The sequence below is a fragment of the Poecile atricapillus genome, chromosome W (assembly GCF_030490865.1).
Source record: "Poecile atricapillus isolate bPoeAtr1 chromosome W, bPoeAtr1.hap1, whole genome shotgun sequence".
NCBI classification, from domain to species: domain Eukaryota; kingdom Metazoa; phylum Chordata; class Aves; order Passeriformes; family Paridae; genus Poecile; species Poecile atricapillus.
In genome coordinates, this window is record NC_081288.1 from 63,397,681 (window position 1) to 63,423,325 (window position 25,645).

At 39.5% G+C, this 25,645-nt stretch overlaps 1 protein-coding gene across 2 annotated transcripts; it reads left to right on the forward strand.

Moving 5' to 3' along the window:
• Window positions 1-5,241: 5,241 nt before the first annotated feature.
• LOC131591466 (polyglutamylase complex subunit TTLL1) lies at window positions 5,242-25,028 on the forward strand. 2 transcript variants are annotated; one of them, XR_009280383.1, is made up of 11 exons: window positions 5,242-5,329; window positions 8,517-8,649; window positions 9,837-10,045; window positions 11,266-11,446; window positions 12,531-12,665; window positions 12,825-12,933; window positions 16,687-16,830; window positions 18,531-18,617; window positions 19,718-19,881; window positions 21,387-21,928; window positions 22,589-25,028. XR_009280383.1 is itself a non-coding variant. In XM_058862203.1 (10 exons), exons 2-10 carry the CDS (start codon window positions 8,537-8,539, stop codon window positions 21,514-21,516), a joined length of 1,272 nt encoding a protein of 423 aa, XP_058718186.1. In that variant the 5' UTR covers window positions 5,242-5,329; window positions 8,517-8,536; the 3' UTR covers window positions 21,517-25,028. The 2 variants fall into 2 exon arrangements, 1 of the variants encoding a protein (XP_058718186.1); XM_058862203.1 differs by having other exon boundaries at window positions 21,387-25,028.
• Window positions 25,029-25,645: the final 617 nt, after the last annotated feature.

Genomic DNA, 25,645 nt, shown 5'->3' on the forward strand with positions numbered 1-25,645 from the left:
ATTGCATGGCCAAGTTGTTGGAGGCAAGTATGACAATATATATGGTTCAATAATCTATGAATGGAAAAATGTTTCTTTGTTCACATTTATGCCAAAATTTTGTCTTAGATTTTTGTATTTTTGAAAGCTTCTAAAATAAATTATGCAGACAGAAAAGTTGTTATTGGTGTTCAAAAAAGTTTGTGCAAAGCCCATAATTATTATATTATAAAGTTACATAGTAAAATCTGAATTCTTAATTTTAAGATGTGTTCAATCAAATGAAAATCTGATGTAGTCAAGAGACCTCGTTCAACCACCCCATCCACTTGGAGGGTAAAGTACCTGCAGTGACCCTGCCTCAGCAGGCAGATTCTGGGATTCATGCCTTGGTATTAAATGTAGATTTCAAGGATGCTGGTCACCAAGGTCATAACCTATAAAAATACTGAGGCAGATGCTGAGCTTCAACAGACCAAATAACATTTTTAACTTATATTTGATAATTCATAATATTAAAAAGCTGGCACACTTGGGATATGTTTTCCGTCACCTGGTCCCCTTAGCACTGCACAGCACAGCACCCACACTGTCACCTTGCGCCTCCAGCCTGCCCTATTTAGGGACACTTTATTGGACTTATGGTCAGAAAATTCATCATCTTCTATGACCTCTGGTGGCATCTTCTGCAGGTGCCTCTGGAATCCCAGTCACTGGTGCCACATTGGGAAGGTGAGAGAAATTGTTGATATGCAAGAATAGTGTGACTGTAAGTCAAAGAACTCAGATTTACCTCAGTATTGATGCTGCCTTGTTCTGAACATCAGTATAGAGAATTAAAATGCTACAGTGTTTGCAGTTTTACTTAGATTGTCTGTATTGGGTCAAGCTCACAGTTCCTATTCTACTCCCACCAGCTCCTGTTTTGCCCAGCAGGCTGTTACCCTGCAGAAGCTGAGTGCATTCAATTTTTTTTTAGTCTGTACTAAATGCTGTTATGGTCAGTGGCCTATCAATACAGAAATCACTTAAAAAAACTACCACAGACATCTACGAAACGGGAATTAGACAATTTTGTTAAATTTCTTCTTTCAGAGAGACTGTGTCTCTACAGAGGGGACATTTTTACATCAGAAGATATTGAACACCTTGCATAAACACTGATTTTCTTCTTCATTATACTCAGTGCTAACTCATTCAGCTGACATGCATTAAATGAAAAAAAAAAAGTGCCCATAATACTCTAATTCAAAATAACTTTGTCCATGTAGCTGTGACAGAAAATGACAATGGAGTCTACCCTGTCTTCCTGTTATGCAAGTGTCTGTCTTTCTGCTATTGCCTTGAGAAGCAATCACAGGCTGATATTTTGCACTTAAACACTTCAAAATCTGTTTAATCACAGAAGTCACCACGCTGATGAAATCACTCCTTGTGAAACCACTTAAACATTACTGAGTATACACTGCTATACAGACTTCTATATTCATCTCTGCTGCTGCAGATCATTCATGTTATCAACAGCATAGTTTTAAACGTACACAGATATAGTAAACGAGTTTTTCAGGGATTTTTTTTATATGTTTAACTCTGGCATATTTTGCTACATGTCTTGGACTTATTTTGACGGCTTATTTCCTGCTTTGCTAAGAGTGAAAGTACACGCACTCCGCTCCTCATTTGTTTAGGACCCGTATTGCATACAAAGCGCACGAGTGCTCGCAGCATCCTTCGGAGGGGCACAGGTCCTGGCCGGGGCTGAGCAGCCGGGGCCGTACGTTCCACCCCCACCCGCCGTGTTTCTTACAGGACATCGATCCCGCCTCCCGAAGCCCAAGATGCTTCGGCGAAGCGGAGGTGCTGCCCGCGAAACGTCCCGGGACACGCCGCGGGGCCGGGCGCAGGTGAGGCGGCGGGTCCCGGCACCGCCAGCAGCCCTCGGCACTCCGCAGCTCTCCGGGACCGCAGCCTGGGACTGCCCGGAGAGCCCGGCCGGGCTCCCACCGCGGAAAAGCGCCACCCGTTTCCCGCCGGGACCCCAACGCTCACCTGGGCCCGCAGTCCCCGCCGCGTCGCGGGAACACAGCAACGTCAACAGAGGGGCTCCCCGCGCCCCCCGCACCGGCCACTCACGGCGGCAATCCTGCCTGACTGCCCCTTTTGTCCGCCCGCGCCCCGCCCCGGCCCGGCTGTGGCGCCCCGCCCCGCCGGGGACACCGCCGCCACCACCAGCCGCCGCCGCCAGCCGCCACCGCCCGCCCGGGAAGCACCGCCGGGGAGCCCGTGGGGCCCGGGCATGTAACACCCCTCGGTGCGACAGCGGCCATGGGATGGACCCCTGCGTGGCCACCACGGCGCTTGGTTACCACGGCACGCTGGCCAGCACGGCGTGCGTGGGCGTTGCGGTCGCACCGATGGAGATGCCAATGTGGCGTGAGCAGGCCCTGTGCACCCCCTTTTGCAGAAGGAGCCCTGTTCCAAATGGCTGCCCTTGTCTCTCAGTGGCCCCATGTGTTTTTTCAGCCCGCGCTGGGCTTTGGTTTGGAAATGTGGCGGTGGTGGTGGTGTTCACTTAAAGAGGGAGGAGCAAGCTTTTCTTAGTTCAGCGTAGCAACTAAGATACACCTGCATCCCCAACTGTCTCGAGAGTACTTTTTCCTAAAAAAAGGGTGTGGAGCAGAAAACGGAAGCCCTTGCAGCACTGCCAATGCAGAGTTACTGAGAGGTTAAAGAGAGAGATCGATCTGCTGAAGTGCTACTGACACCTTGCCCAAAAGGTTTAGTGAGGTCATGGGACTTTCAGTGTTTTTCTTTTGTCCTGGTCATAGCACTGTTTCGATTCAGTCAGTATCACCCCTCACTAGAGAGCACAGTGTACTGCAAAAGAGCTCCAAAGAACCAAACCCTCCTATTGCTCCACACTATTGTCATGTCAAACAGGAGACTTTACCGAGTAATATTTGAGAGCGGACTTTGCCCTCTATTTATAGTATGATTTCATCTCTCTGAGTGAAGGTAAACACCAGGAGAAGCAGAACAGCAGCACAGATAAAGCACTCCACCTGGAGCTGGTATATCCTTAAGACTTTCATGGCTAAGTTTTTAATTGTATAAAAGTGTTTGCATGTGTGTGTCTTATGCAAACCACTTTCAGCACTGTGCAGTGCTGAACCAACCCCCCTTGTCTCACTTTCAAGCTCTGTACAAGAGGTTTACTCATCTGTAAAATGAACATGACAAAGCTTATCTTCCAACTCATGCCAAGGACTGTGCTGTGTTTACATTTGCACATGCTGGAAAAAATTGCCTGGAAGGTACAATATAATAAAAGGTAAATTAACCTCTGTACTATGACTGCTTGCCATGACTTTCTTCTATTCACCAGTTCCAATATTTCAATTCTTGTATTTACCACTTCAAATCAATAATAGTTCCTCTCCTGAAACCAGGCTGAATTTTGCACATACAGGTAACCTTTTGAGTTGCCTCAAGCTTAAAATAAAATACACAAATGTCATCATAGGGGTAATTTCTGTCACAAAGATAGCACACCAGATAACCACTGCATTTCCTGATATAATAATAGTAAGCATCACCAAGCTGCTTTCCAATTACACCCCACTTCCCTTTTTTAACAACGTTAAAAAGTGGAGATGGCTTAATATTGAAACCTACGGTATCTATTATTAGCTGTGATGAATACTATCAACGTAAATTTCAGACAGACAGCAAAACAACATCTTTTTATACAATGGAACTGTAACATCAATTAAGATCTGCTGAATTTAGCTAAAACAATCATATTAAAATAAACAACAACAAAAAAACAAACCACAACCAAAAACAAACCAACTGTTTCTGTCCTTCATGAAACATTTGATACATTTAAAAAGTGAACTTCCTTTCAGCTTTCCTCTGAAGTATGATGGCTGCCGGAACAAGAAAGGATTGACCAGCATGAAGATTCAGGCATACCTTCTTGATTGAAAGAAGGCTATGAAGGCTGCCCTCTTCTGCCAGAGGTATTGTGCTAGGAAATTTCCACTGCACGTGGCCATGCACGTGACACTGCACTTTGCAGCTGCTTTCATAGCTAAACCATGGCATATTTAATAGCCCCAGTTATATGAATTATTAAATTAATATTTTCCTTGTAGTTGCATCCTTGAAATAGCCTATTACTGTAGCATCACCTGGCAAATTACAATGCATATTTATTGTACTCAGATTCTTTGGGGAATTAAGGCTCTTAGGAATTTGCTGTACTCCAACATACTGCAAACTGCTTATTTCAGGTACTGTCTTAATGTATCTATTTTTTAATGAGTCATTTGTCTTACAGAGACTAAATAAGTATTAGATGTAATTTGTCTTACAGTGTCTCCCTCAGACTTTTCAGATCTCTAGAGTCTACTACATAGTATCTTATTGTTTTGTATCAAGCCTATCACAGAATGTTGGTGACCTTAACATATGGCAGGTGTCTCAATAATCTCTGTTTGGAAGGATTTTTGTATGCGTAAATCAGGCTTCTCTGCACAGGAACTAAAACTAACTGCTTATGTACTATTTTTCTCATTCAGCTCTCACTGTAAATTAGAGTTGTTGATCGCGTTGTTGTTGTCATCGGCACAGGCTGCCCAGAGCAGCTGTGACTGCCCCATCCCAGTGTCTAAGGCCAGGTTGGATGGGGCTCGGAGCAACCTGGGTTACTGGCGGGTGTCCCTGCCCACGGCAGGGGGTGGAACGGGATGGGCTGTAAGGTGCCTTCCAACACAAACCAGTCTGGGGTTCTGTGATGAAATTTTTTGGGTGAAAGTTTGCCTGCTTCCTCTGAACAGTATCCATACAAAAGCAGCTATTCCTGCAGCTGTATGGTGATGAGCATTTTAACACCTTATGGGCTCAAACACGTACTGGAGCTTTGGCAGCTGAGTGTCCCTGGCGCTTTTATATTCTGGTAACATCCAGGAAGGTTTTTCCCCCTATGGCCTTTCACAAACCCTTATTTACTCATGGCCTGATGTTTGTTAGGGACTTGTTCCTAGACGGTGGGGCAGGCCCAGGCCGCGGAGGCTTGAGACCAAAACGTCCCCAAACAGCAGGGGGTGAGGCTGAGGTGGCTGGGCGGGGTTCCGGGCTTTCCCGTCGGGGCTGCCGCACATTCCTATCCCTCGGCGAAATATAAGCCCTAGCCTCACCACTCTCCACCCCGGCCCGCATATAACATGGCCGGCGGCGGCCCCAGCAGCCCCGCCCCCGGGCGGCGGCCGGAACGGGCGGGGCGATGCCGGCGTCCGGCGGGGACGGCCGGGTCTGAGGGGAGCAGCGGCCGCGCTCCCGCCGGCAGGTGAGTGCGGGGTGTGGGGCGGGTTGTGGGTGTCCATCCCCTCCCCTCCTCAGCATGCCCTCTACACGCCCACAGCCCCTCCACACACATCCCCAGTCCCATCCCCTTTTTCCACAGCCCCATACGTGTCCCACATACACCCACTCATACACTCCCCACACACATACACTCCCCACACACACACATACACTCCCCACACACACACATACACTCCCCACACACACACATACACTCCCCACACACACACATACACTCCCCACACACACACATACACTCCCCACACACACACATACACTCCCCACACACATACACTCCCCACACACATACACTCCCCACACACATACACTCCTCACACACATACACGCATACCCGCTCCTTCCCCACACATACAGCCCGCAAATGCACACAGACACACCACACCACACATCACACATACATACACACTCCTCCATCACACCAAACACCCCCCACGCCCACGCACACGCAGCCATGTGTCTCTTTCAGTCTTGCTCTCCTTCTTCTCCCTAACACTAAAGGAATCTCGCAGCAGGCCCTGCTGACCTCCTCTAATTGCACAGCCAAACTGGATTTTCAAGTAGTAAACTTAATAATGAAGTTACATTTTGTGCTGTTAGAAGGAAATAGAGGTTGCTGGGTCGGGTGCCAGAGGCACAGCTTCACCCGTATTTTGTGGTGAGAAAACTCTGCAATCAGCTGCACTGGCTTTTGATAGTGGCAGTAATGCCAACCAGGCTGCTTTTGGATCTCGGTTCAGTTTGTACCAGGGCAGGAGGTCTCACCTGGGTGTTAGGCTGTTGCCAAGCTTCCTTGCTGCCCGTGGGAGCAGTCTGGGAAGGAAAGGCAGTGTTTTGGAGAAGTGGCAGGCCTGCTGTGCCTCTGTCACATACCTACTATCTCTTGAGTAAGAGTTCTGGTGTTTTGTGAAGGATTTGACTTACTACAAATATACAGGCTATGTTATGCAGCTGTGTTATGTAGCTCTTCTTTGAGGTTTTGTGAAGCTAAGGATCTCAGCTGACCAGAAGTTTGAATGTGTAGCTATCTTGTGCAATCTCATAGTGTTATCTAGAAATACCTATTTGCAGATTAGAGGATTCTTCTAGAAAATTACATTGTATTAAAATGATATTATTTTTTGTGCATTCTGGCAATCCATTTGTACAAAATAGGAAGATTTTGTTTACAGGCCACTTAAACATCATCTGAGATTGATCAAACTCTGCAGAAACCAAGGAGGAATTTTCAGTCTGCTCTTGTATTACTGTCCTTTTGATCCTGTAGCAGGAGGGGTCTGTGAGGCACTAAGTTCCCAAAACAGGAAAAGAATTGCACTTTTGTAATTTTTCTTTTGATTTCTGGTAGAACCTGTCTCCAGTGTTCAGTTCTGGCTTAATTTTAGTTCACCTTCCTGTGTATGAGTTGATCAAGGAGTAAGAGAAACGGGTATAATGTTAGGTTTGAATTTTGGTGAATCTCATGGGGTAGCTTGGAGATATGAAGAACATTGGTTTAAAGCCTTTTCAAAAGTTTACATTGTGGTTGCTTAATACCATTGTAGCCTTTAGTGCATTTCCTTTTGAAGGGACAATTGTATTGCAAGCAGACTAATCCCTGAACTTTCAAAACTACAGCAAGGTGGTGTGTGGTATTAGTGAGTCACTGATAGTGAGTCATACAAACTTCAATACAAATAAATTAATTGTTTCATTTAATTTTGTTCTGCTAATATCTGGAAGGCCCAGAGAAAGACTATGTCCTTGTAGAACTAGGGGTTATATAAAAGCAGACACAAGAAGACAGACCCTGAGTCTTTGTATGCTCTTTTCTATTGAAGCTTGATGTCAAATTGCTTTACCAACATGAATAAAAGAATGTGTGTCTTAAACTTTCTAAAATTGAAGTTTATTAGCAAACATTTTGGCCTTTTAGGATTTAACAGGATAAATAGTCTGTGTGGGATTATATGGGTTATACCTCCCAGAAAGAAACTGTAGGGGCCTGAGCTTAGAGGCAAATGTACATCTTCACATCTAGTCCTGGAAAATGAAGACCCCCCTCGAATTCCAGTCCAACATGTCACTTTCAGAAATTGTATTAACATTAAATTGAATTAACATTATTAATTACATTACTATGTTTAGCAAAGGTAATTACTTTTCAATGGAAAATTGTATGTAGAAGGGGCAGTAGATGGTGTTGCTTGTGGGTGTGTGATAACCCAGCTCTCTCCCACTCCTTTGCATGGTGAGTTTTGTTCTTGGGAAAATAATGTAAATAATAATAACAAATATAGGGAAAATAATAAAAATATAGGGACAACCACTCGCTACCCCCACCCCCATTAGGTCAGTGAGGTAGTGGGATGGAATACCCAGAGAAGCTGTGCTGTCTGTATCTTTGGGGCTTTTCAAAAAGTGGGTAAAGCTCTGAGCAAGCTGTCCAGACCTGCACTGAGCAGGAGGCTGGACCAGGGGACTTGCTGAGGTCCCTTCCTGCCAGAATGGTCAAGTGAGCCTAACAAAAGGCTGACCTGGGCAAGTGAGAGATCTAATGTAGAAAGTGACATCTGGTGTCAGGAGCTGAAGTGCAGTTTGTAATCACTCTTCTAACAACCCAATGTTTGAGGAAATCCTCCTGTGAGGGTTTAATGATATCAGTTGAACTTACTTCTGCTTACTAAAGTCAGTAACTTTAGTTCCCTCCCCTGAGGTACTGCAAATCTTGATTGTTCATAGAGAGTGTAAGGGATTTCTCTTGGAATCATGGGGTTTTATTCTACAGACACCATGTGATCCAGATGAACTTTCCTGCTTCAAAACAAAGCAAAAATACATGTTCATAAGTCAGAAGCAATGTCTGTGCTCCACTCTTGGTTCTTTAAACATTGCCAGTGTAGAATAGGGGGTTCTGTCAGTAGTATTTAAGGGAAGACAGATGTTGTGTGCCTATTTATAAAAGGTGGTGGGTGTGAATAGTCCCTGTAACCGATATCCTGGTGTGCAGTTGTCCAGCTGAGAAATGCATCAGTCAGAGCCTAGATGTTATTTTTCTTGGGTTTTAAACTAATAAACATATGTGAAAGTGTTGTCGAGGTGCCACTTTTCTTCTGCTATTACTTCCCTGTATCCTCCCCTATTTTCAACTTTAAACTTTTTTGTACGAACAGGTTGATTCCGCTTTAGGATAATGGCAGGAAAAGTAAAGTGGGTAACTGACATAGAAAAATCTGTTCTAATAAACAACTTTGAAAAAAGAGGATGGATTCAGGTGGCAGAAAATGAAGACTGGAATTTTTATTGGTAAGTATGCTACAATTACCAATTTCTTTTATCAATGTTATGGAGGCTTGCCCTGTTACCAGAGTCCAGACTTCTGTAATAAACTGTACTTTCCTTCTCTTAGTGATAAAGATTTATATTCGGGCTAATTATTCAACATTTCAATACTGAGAGTGAATGTGAAATTAGGTAAGATTGTGGTAAAAGGAGGAGAGTAAATAAACTTCCCATTTGGTGTTTGTCTAATATAAGACCATGAAATGCTGTCCTCGAATGTAGTAATCTATTAACTGGCAGAAACGGTACTCTTTAAATAAACCAAACAATTTGAGATTTCTTTCAAATACATCAGGACGGCAGTTTGTGCTGCCAAATGTACCCTTTGTGAACCACTTACTTAAATGGACAGGAATGTAATAAATTGCTCATGCTTTTGGGATGCAGTTGGGAGTGTGGGGAAACACTCATGGAAATTGCTGGGTGAGTGGTTGTATTGTTTTGGGTTAGTTTTCTTCGTTTCTTCCTAAAATGATAATATAGCAGATTGGTAGCATTCAGGAAATATTATTAAATTTTCACATTGAGACATCTAATATAGGAAACTCTTTACATCTATGTCCCTGCTCTTATCTTCTGTGAAAAATGTAGTTGATAACTGATTTGATTACTCTGTCACTGCAGCACTTTCATCTGGTATATAACATCACAGGTGTTTTTATCAAGATCTCTTAGCCAGTTTTCAAGTCATATGTTTGAATTCCTTTGTAATCCAAGTAGCAAGGCAGTCAGTAAGAGTTTGGATTTGTGGCTTTTTTGAAGAGGAAAGGTGAGTTTCAAGAATGTGAATTAACAGTTTTACAGTGAGGATTCTGTAGCATTTGGGTGCACATCAGTCATTTTTAGGCCCTGCTGGGGATTGATCTGACCATCAACAAGCCAGAGTCTAGCAGGACCCATTTTATCTTTCTGTCCTCACTTCCTGCACCCATTTCAGTAATGATAGAGGGACGGATCACACCTTCAGCAGGATTTCATGTGCTCTGTTAATAGAACTTCAGGACATGTTGGATTGTCACTGCAGCAAAATATTCAATATAAAGAGAAATGAGAGAGAGAAAAGATGAGGAAATTTGAGTGAAAATATCTCTAATTTGTCATCCAGAACTGTGTTTCTTGAGAGAAATAATTTGGTATGGCTTTGGTTTCAGGATGAGTGTCCAAACAATCAGAAATGTGTTCAGTGTGGAAACTGGTTACCGCCTCTCTGATGACCAAATTGTCAATCATTTCCCAAACCACTATGAACTGACCAGAAAAGATTTGATGGTAAAGAACATCAAGAGATACAGAAAAGAACTTGAGAAAGAAGGAAGTCCTCTTGCAGAAAAGGATGAAAATGGGAAATATATTTATTTGGGTATGTTGTTCTTATTATCAGCTTACAGCTTGTCTTACGGAGTCAATAACTGGAATCAAATCAGCTTTTTTGTGCGTGAAGCACTGAACCTCTGGAGTGTTATGACATTAAAGTGGCTACCTTGAAGTGCTCTGTTAATCTTTTGGGTTTGATTCATTTGGAGTTTCTCAAAAATTATTTTGGAGAGGGAAAATCGTGGGTTTAAGATATTTTGCAATTAGGTTGGTGGTGAAACCAAAAGGCTCTGCTACTTCATATGAAAGAGGGTTGCAGTTTAATTCAAAAGTGAAAAAACATTATGTGAAAATGCTACACTGGAGCAAAACCTAAAACTTCTTGCAGAAAGGCTCTAGGCAGAACTGAATAAACAAACACTTCACAGGAGAAATTTGGGAGAAATTGAGGAACTAATAATGACTGCTAGAAAATAAAGTAAAAAGCAAACTAGACAAATTGAAAATACCCAAAAAACCCAAACCCCAAAATTAAACCAAGAGTAGATCGCGAATGAGGAAAGCAGAGTTGGTTTGATGATCAGAAAGCATTGAAGTAAAACAGAGTGGGATATGTGGAGTTGAATTACATCTTGGATAAGTGAAATGAAAACACTTCATCTGTGTAAGAAGGCAATTCTTTAAGGATGGAAGTGAAGATATTTTAATAGTAACAAGTGAAAAATGTTTTTTTTCGGTTTCAGTAATCATGGTAAAACTGAGTGTGGGAGCAAAGAAGAATAATAGGAGTTCAGAATAAGATATAATAAATAAGAATAATGGGAATCACATGGAAATAAAAATTACACTGCCTAAGGGGATTTTTGCCTGCACAGAGCATGATAAAGAATGGTCAAAGTTGATATAGCAAATTGAGACATTTTAATTGTTTAGTTGGCATGGTATCTAATACTCTAATTGTACAGCATATCAATGGAAGAAGAAAATCTAACTGAATTAATAAATAACATGATAATTGTAATGATATATATGATAATAATAAACATGAATTAGAATCTATGAAGTTAGCATTGTGCAACATTTTGCACTTATTTTAGTAAAAACTAGGATGTAAATAAGATAAAAAGCAACGTGGGTCTTAATGAAGGTGGATCATGCCAGACTGGAATACTGAAAATACAGAACTTTTCTTTTTCAGTCTTTGTGTCAAGAGCCTTTTCAGATAGTCTCTTTAATTGTGCACTGTTTTTTCCCCTCTTAATTCAGATTTTGTTCCTGTGACTTTTATGCTTCCTGCTGATTATAATCTCTTTGTTGAAGAATTCAGAAAGAATCCTTCCAGCACATGGATTATGAAACCTTGTGGCAAAGCTCAAGGAAAAGGAATATTTCTAATCAATAAACTCTCCCAAATTAAAAAATGGTCTCGAGACAGCAAAACATCTTCGTAAGTTCTTAAAACCTAACTTTTTATTGTACTTTCTGTAATTAGGCGAACTATATCAACATGCTGATGGTCTTATGCATGGGAAAAATATTCCATTATTATTATTGCTTTGTAATTTTATAGTTAGGTTTGCCTTTAATCTCAGTTGTTACCTGGCTTCCTCCTTCAACAGGTTATAATACAACTTGTTTTGGTATGAGGAGGTAGACAGAACTGTTCAATTAATATTCTTTATAAAATTGCCTTCGGTGTTGTTGGGGAAAAACTTGCTCAGAAGGAAATTGTTCTGCTTCACAGTATTAAATAACAGGAAGCAGGAGGAAAATCTTCCCTTCAGCAATTTCAATAATTGTTTAATATATATTAAATCACTTTTTAAACTAGTACAAAGGAAGACTGCATTTCTATGTAATAAGTGTATTTTCCTTTTGGAACACAAAATCATATACATCTTACAAATCCTTACAAATAGATGAAATAGGTTAGCAATTTTATGTTTTTCTTTGACTAGGAGTTTTGATCACAAAATTAATGTTTTTTCCTCTGATCAAGTGACTGATTGAATATCATTTGAGTATTTTTCCCCTCATTTGAATTTGGAATCTGGAGAATGTCACAATCTGAAAGTTATATTAACTTTTCACAGTAGTTTGCAATTGCACACCAAGGAGATAGGCAAATATTCCAGTAGTATAAGACCCTGAATAATGAAGGTACTGCACTACATTCTTTTTGCTTGTCTGGACCTTGCCAAGCTCTAAAGTCTCTTCAAGGGAAAAAGGCTGGCTTGTTGGCTACATTCTGAATAGCTTGATCAGCTGCTGTGTGAGTTTAAATGGGTAATTGATCTTGGTCATCTGTACAGTATTTTCAGCTTTTTTATGGTATATAAGTATAATTTTTTTTTGTATATAAGACCTGATACCAAATATTATTAACCACCACAACTTTATACATTGTCTTAGCAAAATATGCAAGATTTCAGTTGACTCAAAATTTACAGAACACTTCTAAAGAAGTGGAAGACTTCAGGGGTTGTATTGTTGCAAATATCATATTGTGAGGCATGGTTTGCATTTTTCAGGTTTGTGTCTCAGTCGTCCAAAGAAGCCTATGTGATTTCACTCTACATCAACAATCCCTTACTAATTGGTGGAAAGAAATTTGATCTTCGTCTCTATGTTTTGGTCTCTACCTATCGTCCACTGAGATGTTATATGTAAGGTTGCATGTCTTTGTGTTTTGTTTAGACATAATGTCCAGTATAGTCAAAATAATGTTGGACAAAGACACATAACCTGCAAAGGGTATCCTAGGATGCTCACTTCCTTGTTTCTTACAGGGATTTAACACAGTTTAATGACTTTTTGCATTTAAGGTATAAGCTTGGATTTTGCCGGTTTTGCACAGTGAAATACACACCAAGTACAAGTGAACTGGATAACATGTTTGTACATCTTACAAATGTTGCCATTCAGAAACATGGGGTAAGTGTGCTGATTGCTTAGATATTCTTTTGCAGCAAGACTGATTTTCTTAAATTGTCCCAAAAACTTGGAATCAAAGGGTTTTATCATGTTCTTCATCATCTTGCAATTAAAATACTTTACCTTGCACTCACAAATCAACTAAAATATAGAAATTTTAGAAAACCACAAATCAAAAGTCAAGATAATGAGTTGAAGGTCTAATAGAGTGTGACATTTTCAGTATTGACTCACAGTAGTTGAGAGCAGGGGTCACCTTTCATTGAAAAGCCAGTTTGCTTACGTATGAATTGAACAGTGAAATTAATGAGCTTGGATCATGTGGATGTATACTTTATAATAGTGGCTTAATATCTCCTTCCTCATTTCCCCTTCCCTTTCTCTCTGGCATGCAGTTAATTCAATTTTTTATTTCCAGCACTTATTCATCACAGAACTTTCCAGCTTCTTCCAATGTTCCCCCAACCCCCTACCCCTGCCTTCCTTCTGTGGGAAACAAAGTGAATGTGCAGTTGCAAACTTGAGATAAATGAGTGCTGCCTGGCCATCTGGTGGCTTCCTCTTGCATGCACAAAGCTGGACCTCTGCCCGCAGAACACTTCTGTCCTGTAATTTGCCATTGATATTCATGTGGAAACATGAGAGCTTTGACAGCCCTTACTTATGTCAAAATAGACTGAAATTCAGCAGTGGGGAGGGAAGGTTAGTGGGCCAGGGGTGACACAGATGGGTATGGTGTCACTTCCTAAGCCTTGTTCCTTCAGGGAATGACTTGATAATGATTGTCCCTTTGGTGTTTTTAGCGGATGTCTGTGATTTACAAACCATGCCTCCAGTACAATCATTAAAACTCTATTGCTGCACTTCCTGATGTCAGAAGCTTTATTTTAGTGGTACGGAAAATAATACGTATGGACACACACGCATGCTCTGATTATATTAATGTAGCTAAACACATGCACTCATACACAAGATATATGCAATATATCTTAAACTGAAACCTTGCTTAATGTGCCTTCTCTGCTACTGTTCCATAAGATGTGCAGTATAGCAGAACTGTTTTTGTCTGGATATTGCTGTAACAACAAATCTGAATGATAATGTTAGTACTTCTAAACCAGGGAAAGTGGTCAAATATGCCATTTTTCAGTACTACAAACATTTTATTGCTCAGGTGCAGATTTGTAAAGTGCTTCAAACATTTTGGTTTGACAGGGCACACTGAGAATTACTTATTGTGAAAGCAGGTCCCATATAACTTAGAGAAAAAATCCTGGTGCTGTTGAGCAGTGAAAATATGAAGCACATGGTACATTGCCTGCCTTGTTTTTATTCACCCTTCCATCTTCTCTACCAGTTAAAGAATGGCCTTCCAGATTTTTCCCAAATAAGAGAAGTGACTATGGTGGTGAGGTTGTTTAGGGTAAAGGACCACAGGAATGAATATAGAAGTAGCAGCCTAAGAATGCAGGATTATTACTGGAATGTTTGAAAAACTTTTTGTAAATTGTAAAACACTGATACCTGTTCAGTTTTGCAGGAAGGCAGAAGAAAAGTTTAATGTAAAGCTATGCTGCCCATCCTATTTGTTCTGTTTTAAATGTGCCTGTAACTTTGGAGGCATTCAGACTGTAGAGTTCTAGTTTTCTAAAACTGTACCTAATTTGAGCTGTCCGTAATTTGTACAAATTATGATGAAGTGCTGGAAAATGCATATGTAATACAAACAAAACAACAATAATTCTTATACATAATTCTTTTTACTTTGTTTTCATGTCTTTAATTAAACAACTGTGACTGTGTAAAGCTCTACGTTGTTGCAATCTGTTGTTCCGAAGGGCAAAGAGGGCTGAAACTGATCTCTGTTCCCTTGCTGGAATCTGGTCTCAAGACATTGTTTCCATGGAGCAAATCCTGAGAACCATGTTTCAGGTCTTTATGTGTACTGTGCAGTTTTTCCAAATTTACTAATGCTGTAGGAAAAAGCCTAATAATAAGATAGATGCTTCTCTGACCTTGTCCTAGAGGACGACAGAATTTGTTCTTCTGAGAACCTTTTTCTGCTCTGTGCATTCGGTGTTTTGTAATTTAGAATCATTAATTCTCAGAAATGCTCTGAGGAGAACACTTTCTAAAGGGACAAAGCATTTGCCCTGAGAGTTCCTTGAGGGCTGAATGTATGCCTTTCCATCAGTATGAACAACCATCTCTTTGCTCTTATCTTTCTATTTAAAGAGAAATAATGCGGAGCCTTGATAGCCTCTGAAAAGACAATATAAGGTAACCTACTGTTTCCCCTTGTTTAGTTTCAGTAACACTTAGTGAAGTTTTCTACTGAATTACTTGAAAATTTAAACTTTTGAAAACAATTCAGGTATAATTTCACTGTGTTCTTGAATGTAACTTATCAGTAGCACCATTAAGAAGATACCAGGGAACAGACAAGTTGCACTTGTTAAATAAATAAACACAGACAAACATTTTCAACATTTTACAACAGCTACCTTCAGTGAAATTCTGCTGTTGCTCATTAATTGTTTTTTCTTTATCCCCAGAGGAGCAAAACATTAAATTCTTTCCTTTCACACTTTAAAACTTCTATTTCCAAATCATAACTCATTCTTTACTATAAAACTGTCAAAGTATCTGTTGTTTTTTTCTCCTATGAAAGATTTGTTACTTAATTTTCAATGTGTGATACAAGCATATTAGAGCTATAATAAAAGCAGTTGTTTATGCTGAGGGCAGTTCAAAGCTGAGGTCTTCATAAAGCTGGAAGAGCAATTAGCCAGGTTTGTTTTTAGATCAGTGCTTGTAAGTATAAGGGGACGTTGTGTGGGGATGAAAGAAACCTGCTGAACTATATGTGTAAAAAGCACAGGCTCACAGTGAGAGACTTCTCCAGGGTCAGGCTGTTCAGGTATAAGCAGTTTATTATTTAGGTAGAGGGTGGAAGAGATCCATTTATGCTGCCAGCCACAGCATAAACATGGTCAGAGAGGGAGAGAGAGAGAGTGGAGAGAGGAGTCGGGGAGCATGAGGGCTGAAGGTAATTAAGAGGGTAGAGAGATAGGGGCAAGGTGGGGTAAGAGAGGAGAGTGAGAGCGGAAGTTAAGAGAGGGGAAGAGAGCAAGTTAAGAGCAGAGGAAGTTGAGAGAGGAGCAGGTAAGAGCAGAGAAGTTAAGAGAATAAATTAAGAGAAGACCTTAAGAGAGAGTAAGAGACAAGCAAGTAAGAGAGTAGGAGCAGGTAAGAGGTGGAAATAAGAGCAGTAAGAGAAGGTAAGAAGTTAAGAAGAGCAAAGTTCTTGTTACAATACATAATATCTTTTTCTGTAGTGAATATTCTAATTCCTAGTGACCAACCAGTATGCAACACACATTCTATGTAATTTACATATAGCCTATAAGAACTACTACATTGCCATACAATGTTACATTTTAAACTCTAAAAGCTACTTTTCAATATTTTCTCTTTCTGCTTCACCTTTGGATTCACTATCAGCAGAAGGGTATTGTTTTCATCAACAGGGATTCTCTTTCAGCTGGATAGGCTATTGTTCTTCGATTATATAGTAACTAGCACTCAATATCCTATAGCTCAAAGCTAGTTTTCAATTCTATTTGAATCCTAGGTTTCATATTTTCAGAATCTTTTGCTAAACAATCATATTCATAAGGTATCCCTATTTCATCTTCCCCAACACTGAACAACTTCAAAATCTTACACTGAGTGAACTCCTTAACTCTTCAGGATGATTACAACCATATCCATGGAGGCAAGTGGACAGTGAGTAACTTACGCCTGTATCTGGAGAGCACCCGTGGAAAGGAAGTCACCAACAAATTGTTTGATGAAATCCACTGGATAATTGTGCAGTCCCTGAAGGCTGTTGCGGTGAGTGCTGTTCCTGGAGTGCTGCCAGCGATAGCATTCCAGATGCAGGCTTCCCATAACCATGGAAGTGAGCTTGCCATTCAAATCCCTTCATCTATTTTCTGCTCCTTGAATGATGGTGTTGATGCTGATTTCTGCAGCTCTCTTATCTCTTGATTTCTTGATATCTCTTGAGGGAACTGAATCTTGGGTGGGTGAGGGGGTTGAGCTGTGTGTGGATATTTGAAGGAGTGAATCTCTTTCCTTGAGGGATTTGTGAACGATTGAATATGCCTTGATACTGCCTTTGTGAATAGTATTAAGTTCTGCCAAAATGTGTGATGTCATTCCAGCAATAACAAATGTGTCAAAGAAAAGAAGATCTCTGGAGGACAATTTATCAAAGGAAACCTAAGGCTATTATGATGAACATCATAGTTACATAATGTAATTTCACCACTTCTATACCCAAGGAACAGAGTTACCATGAAAAAAAACCAGCAACCAGTTCTCTGCTTGAGTGACTTTCTAGTGTTTGGGTAGTATTCTATGATCACATTACAGGGCAGGTATCACTTTGGGAGTCAGCTGGCGTAACTGAGGAGCTCACTGTAGACAAGGACTCTCCTGGTCCTAAGTACATTGTCTTGTCATCTCTTTTGGGCTTGTGCTGGCACTGTTTAGAGCTGAATCAGCTCACTTGAGCACTGACAATTACTACCTTGCTTTATTGATGGCTTGGTGTTCTGCCAGGGGAATGAGCTGAGTCACGGAAGGAGCAGATGAAGACCAGAATCAGCATGAAAAACAGGGACAAGGTCGTGCAGCTAGGATCAGTGGGAGCTGGGGAAGCATGGCTTAACCTGGCTTCTGCTGTGCAATCATTTCTGAAGGTGCTTGGGAGAAGAAAAGGGATATAATCAAATGTTAGCAGAACCTTAGAAGAGGAAAAGTGATGAAAATGATGGAGCATGAAATCTGCTGTTCCTCTGTCCTTCTTACAATGGCACATGTAATTAGATTCTTGTTCCTCCTTCCCCCTTGCAGTCCATGAAGAAATGAAAAACTTCATTATTAGTCACGGGGAAAACATCTCAGAAACCTTCATAAAGTATTATACCATGCATACTGCAAATGTTTAGCAGTTGCTGGAAAGCTCCTGGTTCTCTGGGGGATGTGCATCTAAGCACAACTTGATTCTTGGTCTCTCTTGGCTTTGGGGTTGTAGTTTCCTTGTACTTTCCTCTAAAATGTATTTTGTAATTGTTTGACCTAAAATTTCTGCATAGTTACAGCAGCAGAATAAAAGAAAGATCTTTGAATTGCTTTTCTAAAGTTTAAAGAATTCACAATTATATGAAGCTGTAAGTTTTCAAACTTTGTTTTCTCCTGATGCACGCAGGCTTTAAGTATACTTATTACTTTAGCAAAGCATAAAAAGACTTATTTTCACTCTGGAATCATAATGAGAAGTTAACTTAATACTTGGCATCAATGCAATCATTAGTACATAATTATTTACACACAGCCTCAAAATAAGACACAGTGCTAGTGCTAGAACCTACTAGTTAGCAACCTTATATTTGAATTACAGCACTGAAAAGTGTTGTAAAAGATTCATAATGTCATCACATGTGATTGGTAGCAAAGAAAGTGTGTAATTGAGTTACTTACTGAAGAGTAGATTTTAATACATATTACTGTCTTTTCTTTTTCCCCAGCCTGTGATGAATAATGATAAACACTGCTTTGAGTGTTACGGATATGACATTATCATTGATGACAAGCTTAAGCCCTGGCTAATTGAGGTAAGTTTTTATAAAATACAGGAAAAAACTTCCTTCTAATTTCACAAACAAAGCTAAGTAGATTTCAATGTAGTCCTTCCTCTTTTTAAATAATATTTTTTGTTTATCAGGTAAGTGGATTAAGAAAAACATTAGAAAGTGAGATAAGTCATGTGATGACCAAGCTAGCACATGCTTTTCTTTCCCATTTTTTGGTGTTTCAATTTGTTTGTGGCTTTCTGTTTTGGTTTCTAAATACAGTGCATCCATAAAACTGCACTTCAGAGGCAGTGAATGTTAGCAGCCCTGTTAAATACTGGATCAGTACCTGGAAAGTGGGCATTGACTTGATGGAGCCTAACATCAAATTTAATTTTTAAATGCTGTCATGCCATTAATGTTAGAGGTTGAGAGGAAACAAAAGGGACATACAAAGGCAATCTAGGATATTTGGAAAGCTTTTTTATTTTTTACATTATTTTCTCTTTGGTGTATTAACTTTAGATCTGTATGTTCGATATAAGTTTTATCCATCCTTCTTCCTTCTCAATCTAAATCTAAATTTAATAAAAAATAAGTTACCTATTTATTGTTCTGATACTACTTCTCCAAAATAAGTGTGGAAGATATGTTAAATGGTTTAATTTAAACAAGATAGAATAGAGAGCCCCCTCCAGCTCTTATATTGTTATATAACAATATAACAGGAGAACTCAGATAATAACTTAGAGAAAAGTTGTTTACCCAGAAGAGAGCCACAGATTTCTGTGTGTAGCAGCTGTTCATGTAAAGTGGGAAAATTTTAAACACTCAAATGTATGGGGTTTGTAACCAGGTAAACAGAAAATTAAACAAAAATTTTGTCTTGTCTGATTCACTCTGGTAAATCTCATTTTAATAGAAATCTTCAGGCTGACATGGGAGACACTTAACAGGGCGGTACTTTCCTGTCTAAGTAAAAAGAAAAATGCCCAGTGGGGAATTCCTTCCAGTGCCTGAGGAACTGAAAGATGTGCTTTGGGCCACCAAGGCTCAATTTCCCTTACAGGACACACAGACATCACACATGCTGTTTGGAGAACACTTTAAAAACTGACTGGATTTTTTTTTTCCTTTTGTAGGTTAATGCTTCCCCTTCTCTTACTTCCAGCACTGCTAATGATCGCATCTTGAAGTATAATCTTATTAATGACACGCTTAACATTGCTGTGCCTAATGGGGAAATTCCTGACTGCAAATGGAATAAATCTCCACCAAAAGAGGTTCTAGGCAATTATGAAGTCTTGTAAGTTTTGTCAGTGTTTCATCTAAAGGCCATTGTTCTTCTGTCACTGCACTTTTTTTTGATGTGTAATGTAGACCAAAAAGATACGATGAACTTCATTCTCATATGAAAAATGGGCACAAAGTTCCACTTCAGTTCTTTGGAGCTGGAGGTGGGAGCACATTAAAGCAAAGTTCCCTTGCCTCATGTCCAGAGAGAATGTTGTCTTATAAGCCCCTACATGCACCTTCTGAGCTTCCAGCAGCTAGAACTGAGGGACAGAAGCAAAGAGAATGTCTTCTACATGTGCAGAACTTTAATTGAATGGAGGCTAATATATACATGGTACTTAAACAGTTAAAATAGTTGGTTCTGCTTTAAAAGTTATTCCATGCAAATTTTCTCTCAGTTCATAGAAATGATACCTCTTGAGTCGTGTAATTCTTAATGTAATAATGAATAATGAAATGGTCAGATATTTTTTTAATTCCTTGATCTGTATTATACAGAGAGAAATAAAGGAAACTGAGATTTTTATATAGGAGTGTCTGCAAAATTTATATAGGATTGATTGGTTTTATGCAGAAGAACACTGATATTTCAATACCATACTGCTGACACAGTTTCTCATATTTTTTGAGAAAATGTTTGGATAGGTTCTCTAGCACTAGTGGTGCAATTGCCCAGTATGTCAGGAATGCATTTATGTACATAGCTGATCCACTATGTTCATACTCAAATATTTTTTCTCTATAGTAGTAAAAGCAGTTAAATATAAGTGGTCTGAATTAGGAATTAAGATTTAATGAATGTTATATACATGGTAGCTATGAATACCTATAAAACAGTATAAGTATATATTATGATTTTCCTAAACATTTTTTAGTATTATCTTTTCTTAATTACAATTACCTATCTATAACCAAATTCTGCTTGGAATTTGCATAGCAGCTGAAATGTCAATTTATTCTAAGGTTATCTGAGGCTATAATGGATTTAGATATTTACAGAATCACTCATCACTGTGGTTGTGTTGCCAAATACATCAAATGTGTTTTGTTTGATCACATGGCTGTTCAGTTCACCTCATTCTTTCCCTTCTCTCTCTGTGATGCAACACTGGAGTTTTAATGCTGCAGCTAGCAATCCTCCCTTTGAAGCAATAACTCAGGAGTTATTTAAACTGGCAACTGAATGATGTTCTGCTTTACCACAGACCTGCAGAAGTACATGGGGAATTTCACAAGCATGAAATTTCAAAAACTCAGGAGTTTGGCTAAAGCTGCCAGATGACTTGTTTCTTTCAAACAGAGGCTAAGGATATTTAAGATGATCTGTATTGTAAAATTACAGATTCATAGAATCACAGTTGCATGTCTTGCTACACCTGCATGAAGCTGTGTGAACAGTTGGTATCAAACTCCGGTTCTAAATAGTAAACAGAATAGAAGTAGAAGTAGAATATACAGGACTCACTGCTGTTTGTGTAGCAGGACAAGGCACTGAAGGGATTTCCTTACCTCCAGATATGATGAAGAGATGGCGCAGAGCGATGGGACTGATCGTGACCTGCGAGGTCGTCCTGGACAGTCCACAGGGGTCAAAGGAAGCCGTGCAAGAGATTCAGGAAAGCCTGTCCTGACCACATGGAAGTGATGACAGAAAAAACAGCTGCACTCTTGGTAGGAAGACATCAAGAATAACTTGAAGTTTTGGAATAGATTCCTGTGTTTTGCTACGTTGCATGTAGAAAATATTAAAGACAAAAAAGCCTTTGAAAAGTGAAGCAAATACTCAAAACCCAGAAACTGTATTAGACATACACTGACCTGATAATTATTACAACAATTCATATAGAGTGTGTATATATATATACAATTATGTTTATACAATTTGTATAAACTAATTCTCAATAATGATCAAGAACTTTCATTATAAAGATGGCAACTCAAACTGTGCATTCTGAAAGAAATTCCTTGCTGTTCTGGATAGTATTTATTTCCTCTAGTAGCCTATCCCTTCCTGCCTGTAATAAATGAGCTGTGGATTCTATAAAAGGGTGATGGTGGTAAGTATTAATATTTTCACAGTGATGGTTCAGATTCTTGTAGTAAAAGAAGAGCAACTAGAAAAAAATAGCAGTATATGTACTTGAGGCTATTGCCAGTAAATGCAGCTATTGATTTATAACTAGTATTAACAAATTGAAAAGCAAGTCTTTATATGCAGAGGGTTGGGAGTTTTTAACTTCCTTTAAGTGTTCTGAGGTGCTAACTCTTTAAAGGTAGGAAGTTTTATGGACTGAGGGAGTATTTCAATGGTATATTAATGGACTGCTTCACTAGCCATTAATTTTTATTTTTAGATAGTGCATGTCTGCGGAAAACAGACAGAACAACCAGATACTGTGATAAATCTCACTGCTTGAAGCTGATGATAAATCTTGATTTGCACCAGAATGTCTCAGTGTATTTATGCATGTACATACGTCAAATACCTGCATATTTTTGTATATTTTATTTAACAAAAATATTGTTGCATATGGCAAGCTGGTAGCTATGATAAGAAAATTTGTGATGATTAGCTACCAAAACTAAGATGCAAAACTTAGCTACCAAAACTAAGGAGCAAAAGATAAAAATGGGTATTCAGTCTTCTAACAGTAAAGTGTATAAATAAATTAGTGGGGTCTGTGATTGGCTGTTTGTTCCACTTGACTTTCCATCAGATATTGGCAGACCACCTGCAACTGCACCACTTCACCTGCTTTGGAAGGTCTTCCTAGAAGAGGGCACCAAACAGTAGTCCCTGGGACAGTTGAACACAGTCTGGCAAGAGCAGCTTGTGTTGGGGAGGGAGGGAAGATGTGGGCTGGGTTGACCAATACCCTTACACAGAATCTGGGTTTATCCTTGCAGTAAAGAATGAAATGTGTAGGCTGAGTCACTCAGAGCATAATCTTCATTAATCTTGTATATTCCACTAAAATAAAATCTAACTGATTCTCTCTTCATCAGACTTGAATTTTCACACTGGCCAGTACAAAAGCATACTCTAGTTGACTCTTGAAATAAGTAAGACAAAGACAAGATGATCACTGCAGAATGGTAAAACTCACCTAAATTCCAGGTCTCATATTTTGGGATTGGGATTTTCTGTTTGGGTTTTTTGGTGTGGAGTTTATTGGTGGTGGTGGTGGAGGGTTGATTCAGTTTTTCACAGTTCCTAACTCTTGAGTCTTGCTTGTATATTTGAGCCTTGACAGGCAAGCTACTCTAAAGTAAAGGTGTAGTCAGATGTGTTAATCATCAGTAGTGTTGTTTTAATTGCATGGTATTTAGTGGGCAGATGTTTCTGGTTTTACCCCTAACTACCTGTTAGGGATAAAGTGAGAAATAATAACAGCCCTAGGGACTGTAGGCCTGTAGTATATAGTATTTTGTAGTATGATTTTATTTTTGGTAGACAGGTAACATAACACAGGTACTGTGATAGGAGGCAAATGAAGCTTTCTCTCACTGCTTGTGATTAATTTCTATAGTGGCTGGGACAGAGGATGTGTTGTTGTGGTATTCTTTTATTGTAACAGTGGCACTCCTTTTTGGGGAAGGCTTCACATGACAGTGAAACTAGGTCCGGGTTTTTAGGACTTACTGCTGTGGAAGGCTGTGGAGACTGAATCCAGGGGATACTTTTAGGTGTAATTTCACAATTACCCAGTACTGATAATAGCATGTAAATTATCTTGGTTTTCCAAACAAATTTCTTGGTGGTACTCTGTGTTGGTAGTGGTGTTATTGCAGGTAGGCAGTGAATTGAATCAGGGCCTCCAGAGCATAGACATTAACAACACAAAATACTAATGGCACTATCTGTGATATTACTAATACTGAATATTCTTATTTAATTGTTGAGGGGGTTTCTGCTGGCTTGGAAAGGGTCAGCTCATTTAAACTTGCATCCTCAGTATTCAGTATTTCGAAAGTCATTACTGGAAATCTTGCAGTTGCTTTCAAAGATTTCTGTCCCAGTGTATAGCAGAGACATTCAGTAAAATAAAGTATTTGTAAAGAAGCAATTTATATGGAAAATGTTTTTGCAGTAGACCTGTCAGTTTTAAACATTCAAATCCTTCTCTCTGGCCAAGTGGAGTATTGGGAAAGCATATTTCAAATCCTTGAGGATGAAACATCTTTGTGAAATATCTAGTAAATTATCAGTACTACCTCAAAATAAAAGCACTGAAACATTACTAACTAGGGGGAAAAAACCAAAAATAAAAACCTGACAGGAATTTTTGACTATGTAGTAAATAATCTCAGAACTAGAATTAAGATCTCAAATGTTGATACCACATATTAGTTATATCTCCAACCAATGTATTACTAGTAATTTATCTTGCTGACCCAAACATTGATTTAGTCATGCAATGTTCCCTTTAAAGAGCAAGAATTCAAGGACACTGCAAATGCAGTGACTCTTCCTGATCGCATTACATTTTCTTTTTGAAAACAATAGTCTAGTGATTATATACATCAGACTGCTTTCTCCTCATTCCTTTTCTTGACAGGCTTTTTGCAGACATTGAAGTTTGAAGCCTAATTATATTTTCACTTCCAACATATGAAAACCTATGTATGTAAAGGGAGTTTTAAGGAACAAAACTGAAATAACATGGAATTTCAATATACTAAGATTGGTTTTCTGATTATCAGTACTAAACTGTCCTGGTTTCAACTGGGATAGAGCTAATTTCTTCTCAGTAGCCGTTGCAGTGCTGTTTTGGGTTTGGAATAAGAATGGTGTTGATAACTCACTGATATTTTGGGTTTTTACTAAGTTGTATTTATCCTAAGTCCAGGACTATTTTTTTGTGTTGTCTCTTGTTCTGCCAGTGAGGAGGTACGCAGAAGGAGCACAGCTGGGACAGGTGACTGGAACTGGCCAGGATGTTCCACACCATGAAATGTCATGGCCAGTCTCTAAACTGGAGGTGTTGCTCAACAGGGCTGATTTGGGTTTGGGAAGAGGGGGTGTGCAGGTGGTGAGCAGTTGTATTGTGCATCACTTGTGATTTTTTTCCCTGTTATCATTATTATTACTACCACTACTAACCATTATTATTGCATTTTATTTTACTTCCAATTATTAAACAATTCTTATCTCAATGCACAAGTTCCAATTCAGTTCTTCTCCCCACTCCACCAGTGTGGGAAGGGGAAGGGGAAGAGAGGGAGCTAAGTGACTGAATGCATGGTGTTTCATCTCCAGCTGGGCTTAAAGCCACAACACAAGCCCCAGGGAATAAACTGTGAGCAGCAATTCTTCCTTTTCTATGCAGAACTTGAGGCCTTGTGTATGCAAGTGAAATGTTCTTGAGGAACTCAAAATTAGGAAGCTTTGCTGCTACATAATGTCTGCTTTTAAGACTCATTGAAAAATTCTCTGAAGGAATATGAGTAAGGAAAGAATGTGTTGGCTGGAATGAGTGTGCATAAAACAGCTTTTCTGCAGACTTCTAGGGTGCCAAGGAAACAAAAGTAGTCATAGCTAATAGTTCTGTGGGAGGAGGAAGAGGGTGATATGTGGATGTTATGCTGTGAGATGCTGGTTTGTGCCTGGTCTTGAAAGGTAAAGTTGAAAATCAAGTTAGGAGGAAGAGAAACTGGAAAGGAAAATTGCTTACTCAGAGATAAAATCTTCACCTTTTCTCTTCTGCATCTTTAACTAAATCTCTTGCTGAAATAGGACAGAACTAATGGAATCAAGTGGTGCCCAGGCTGGT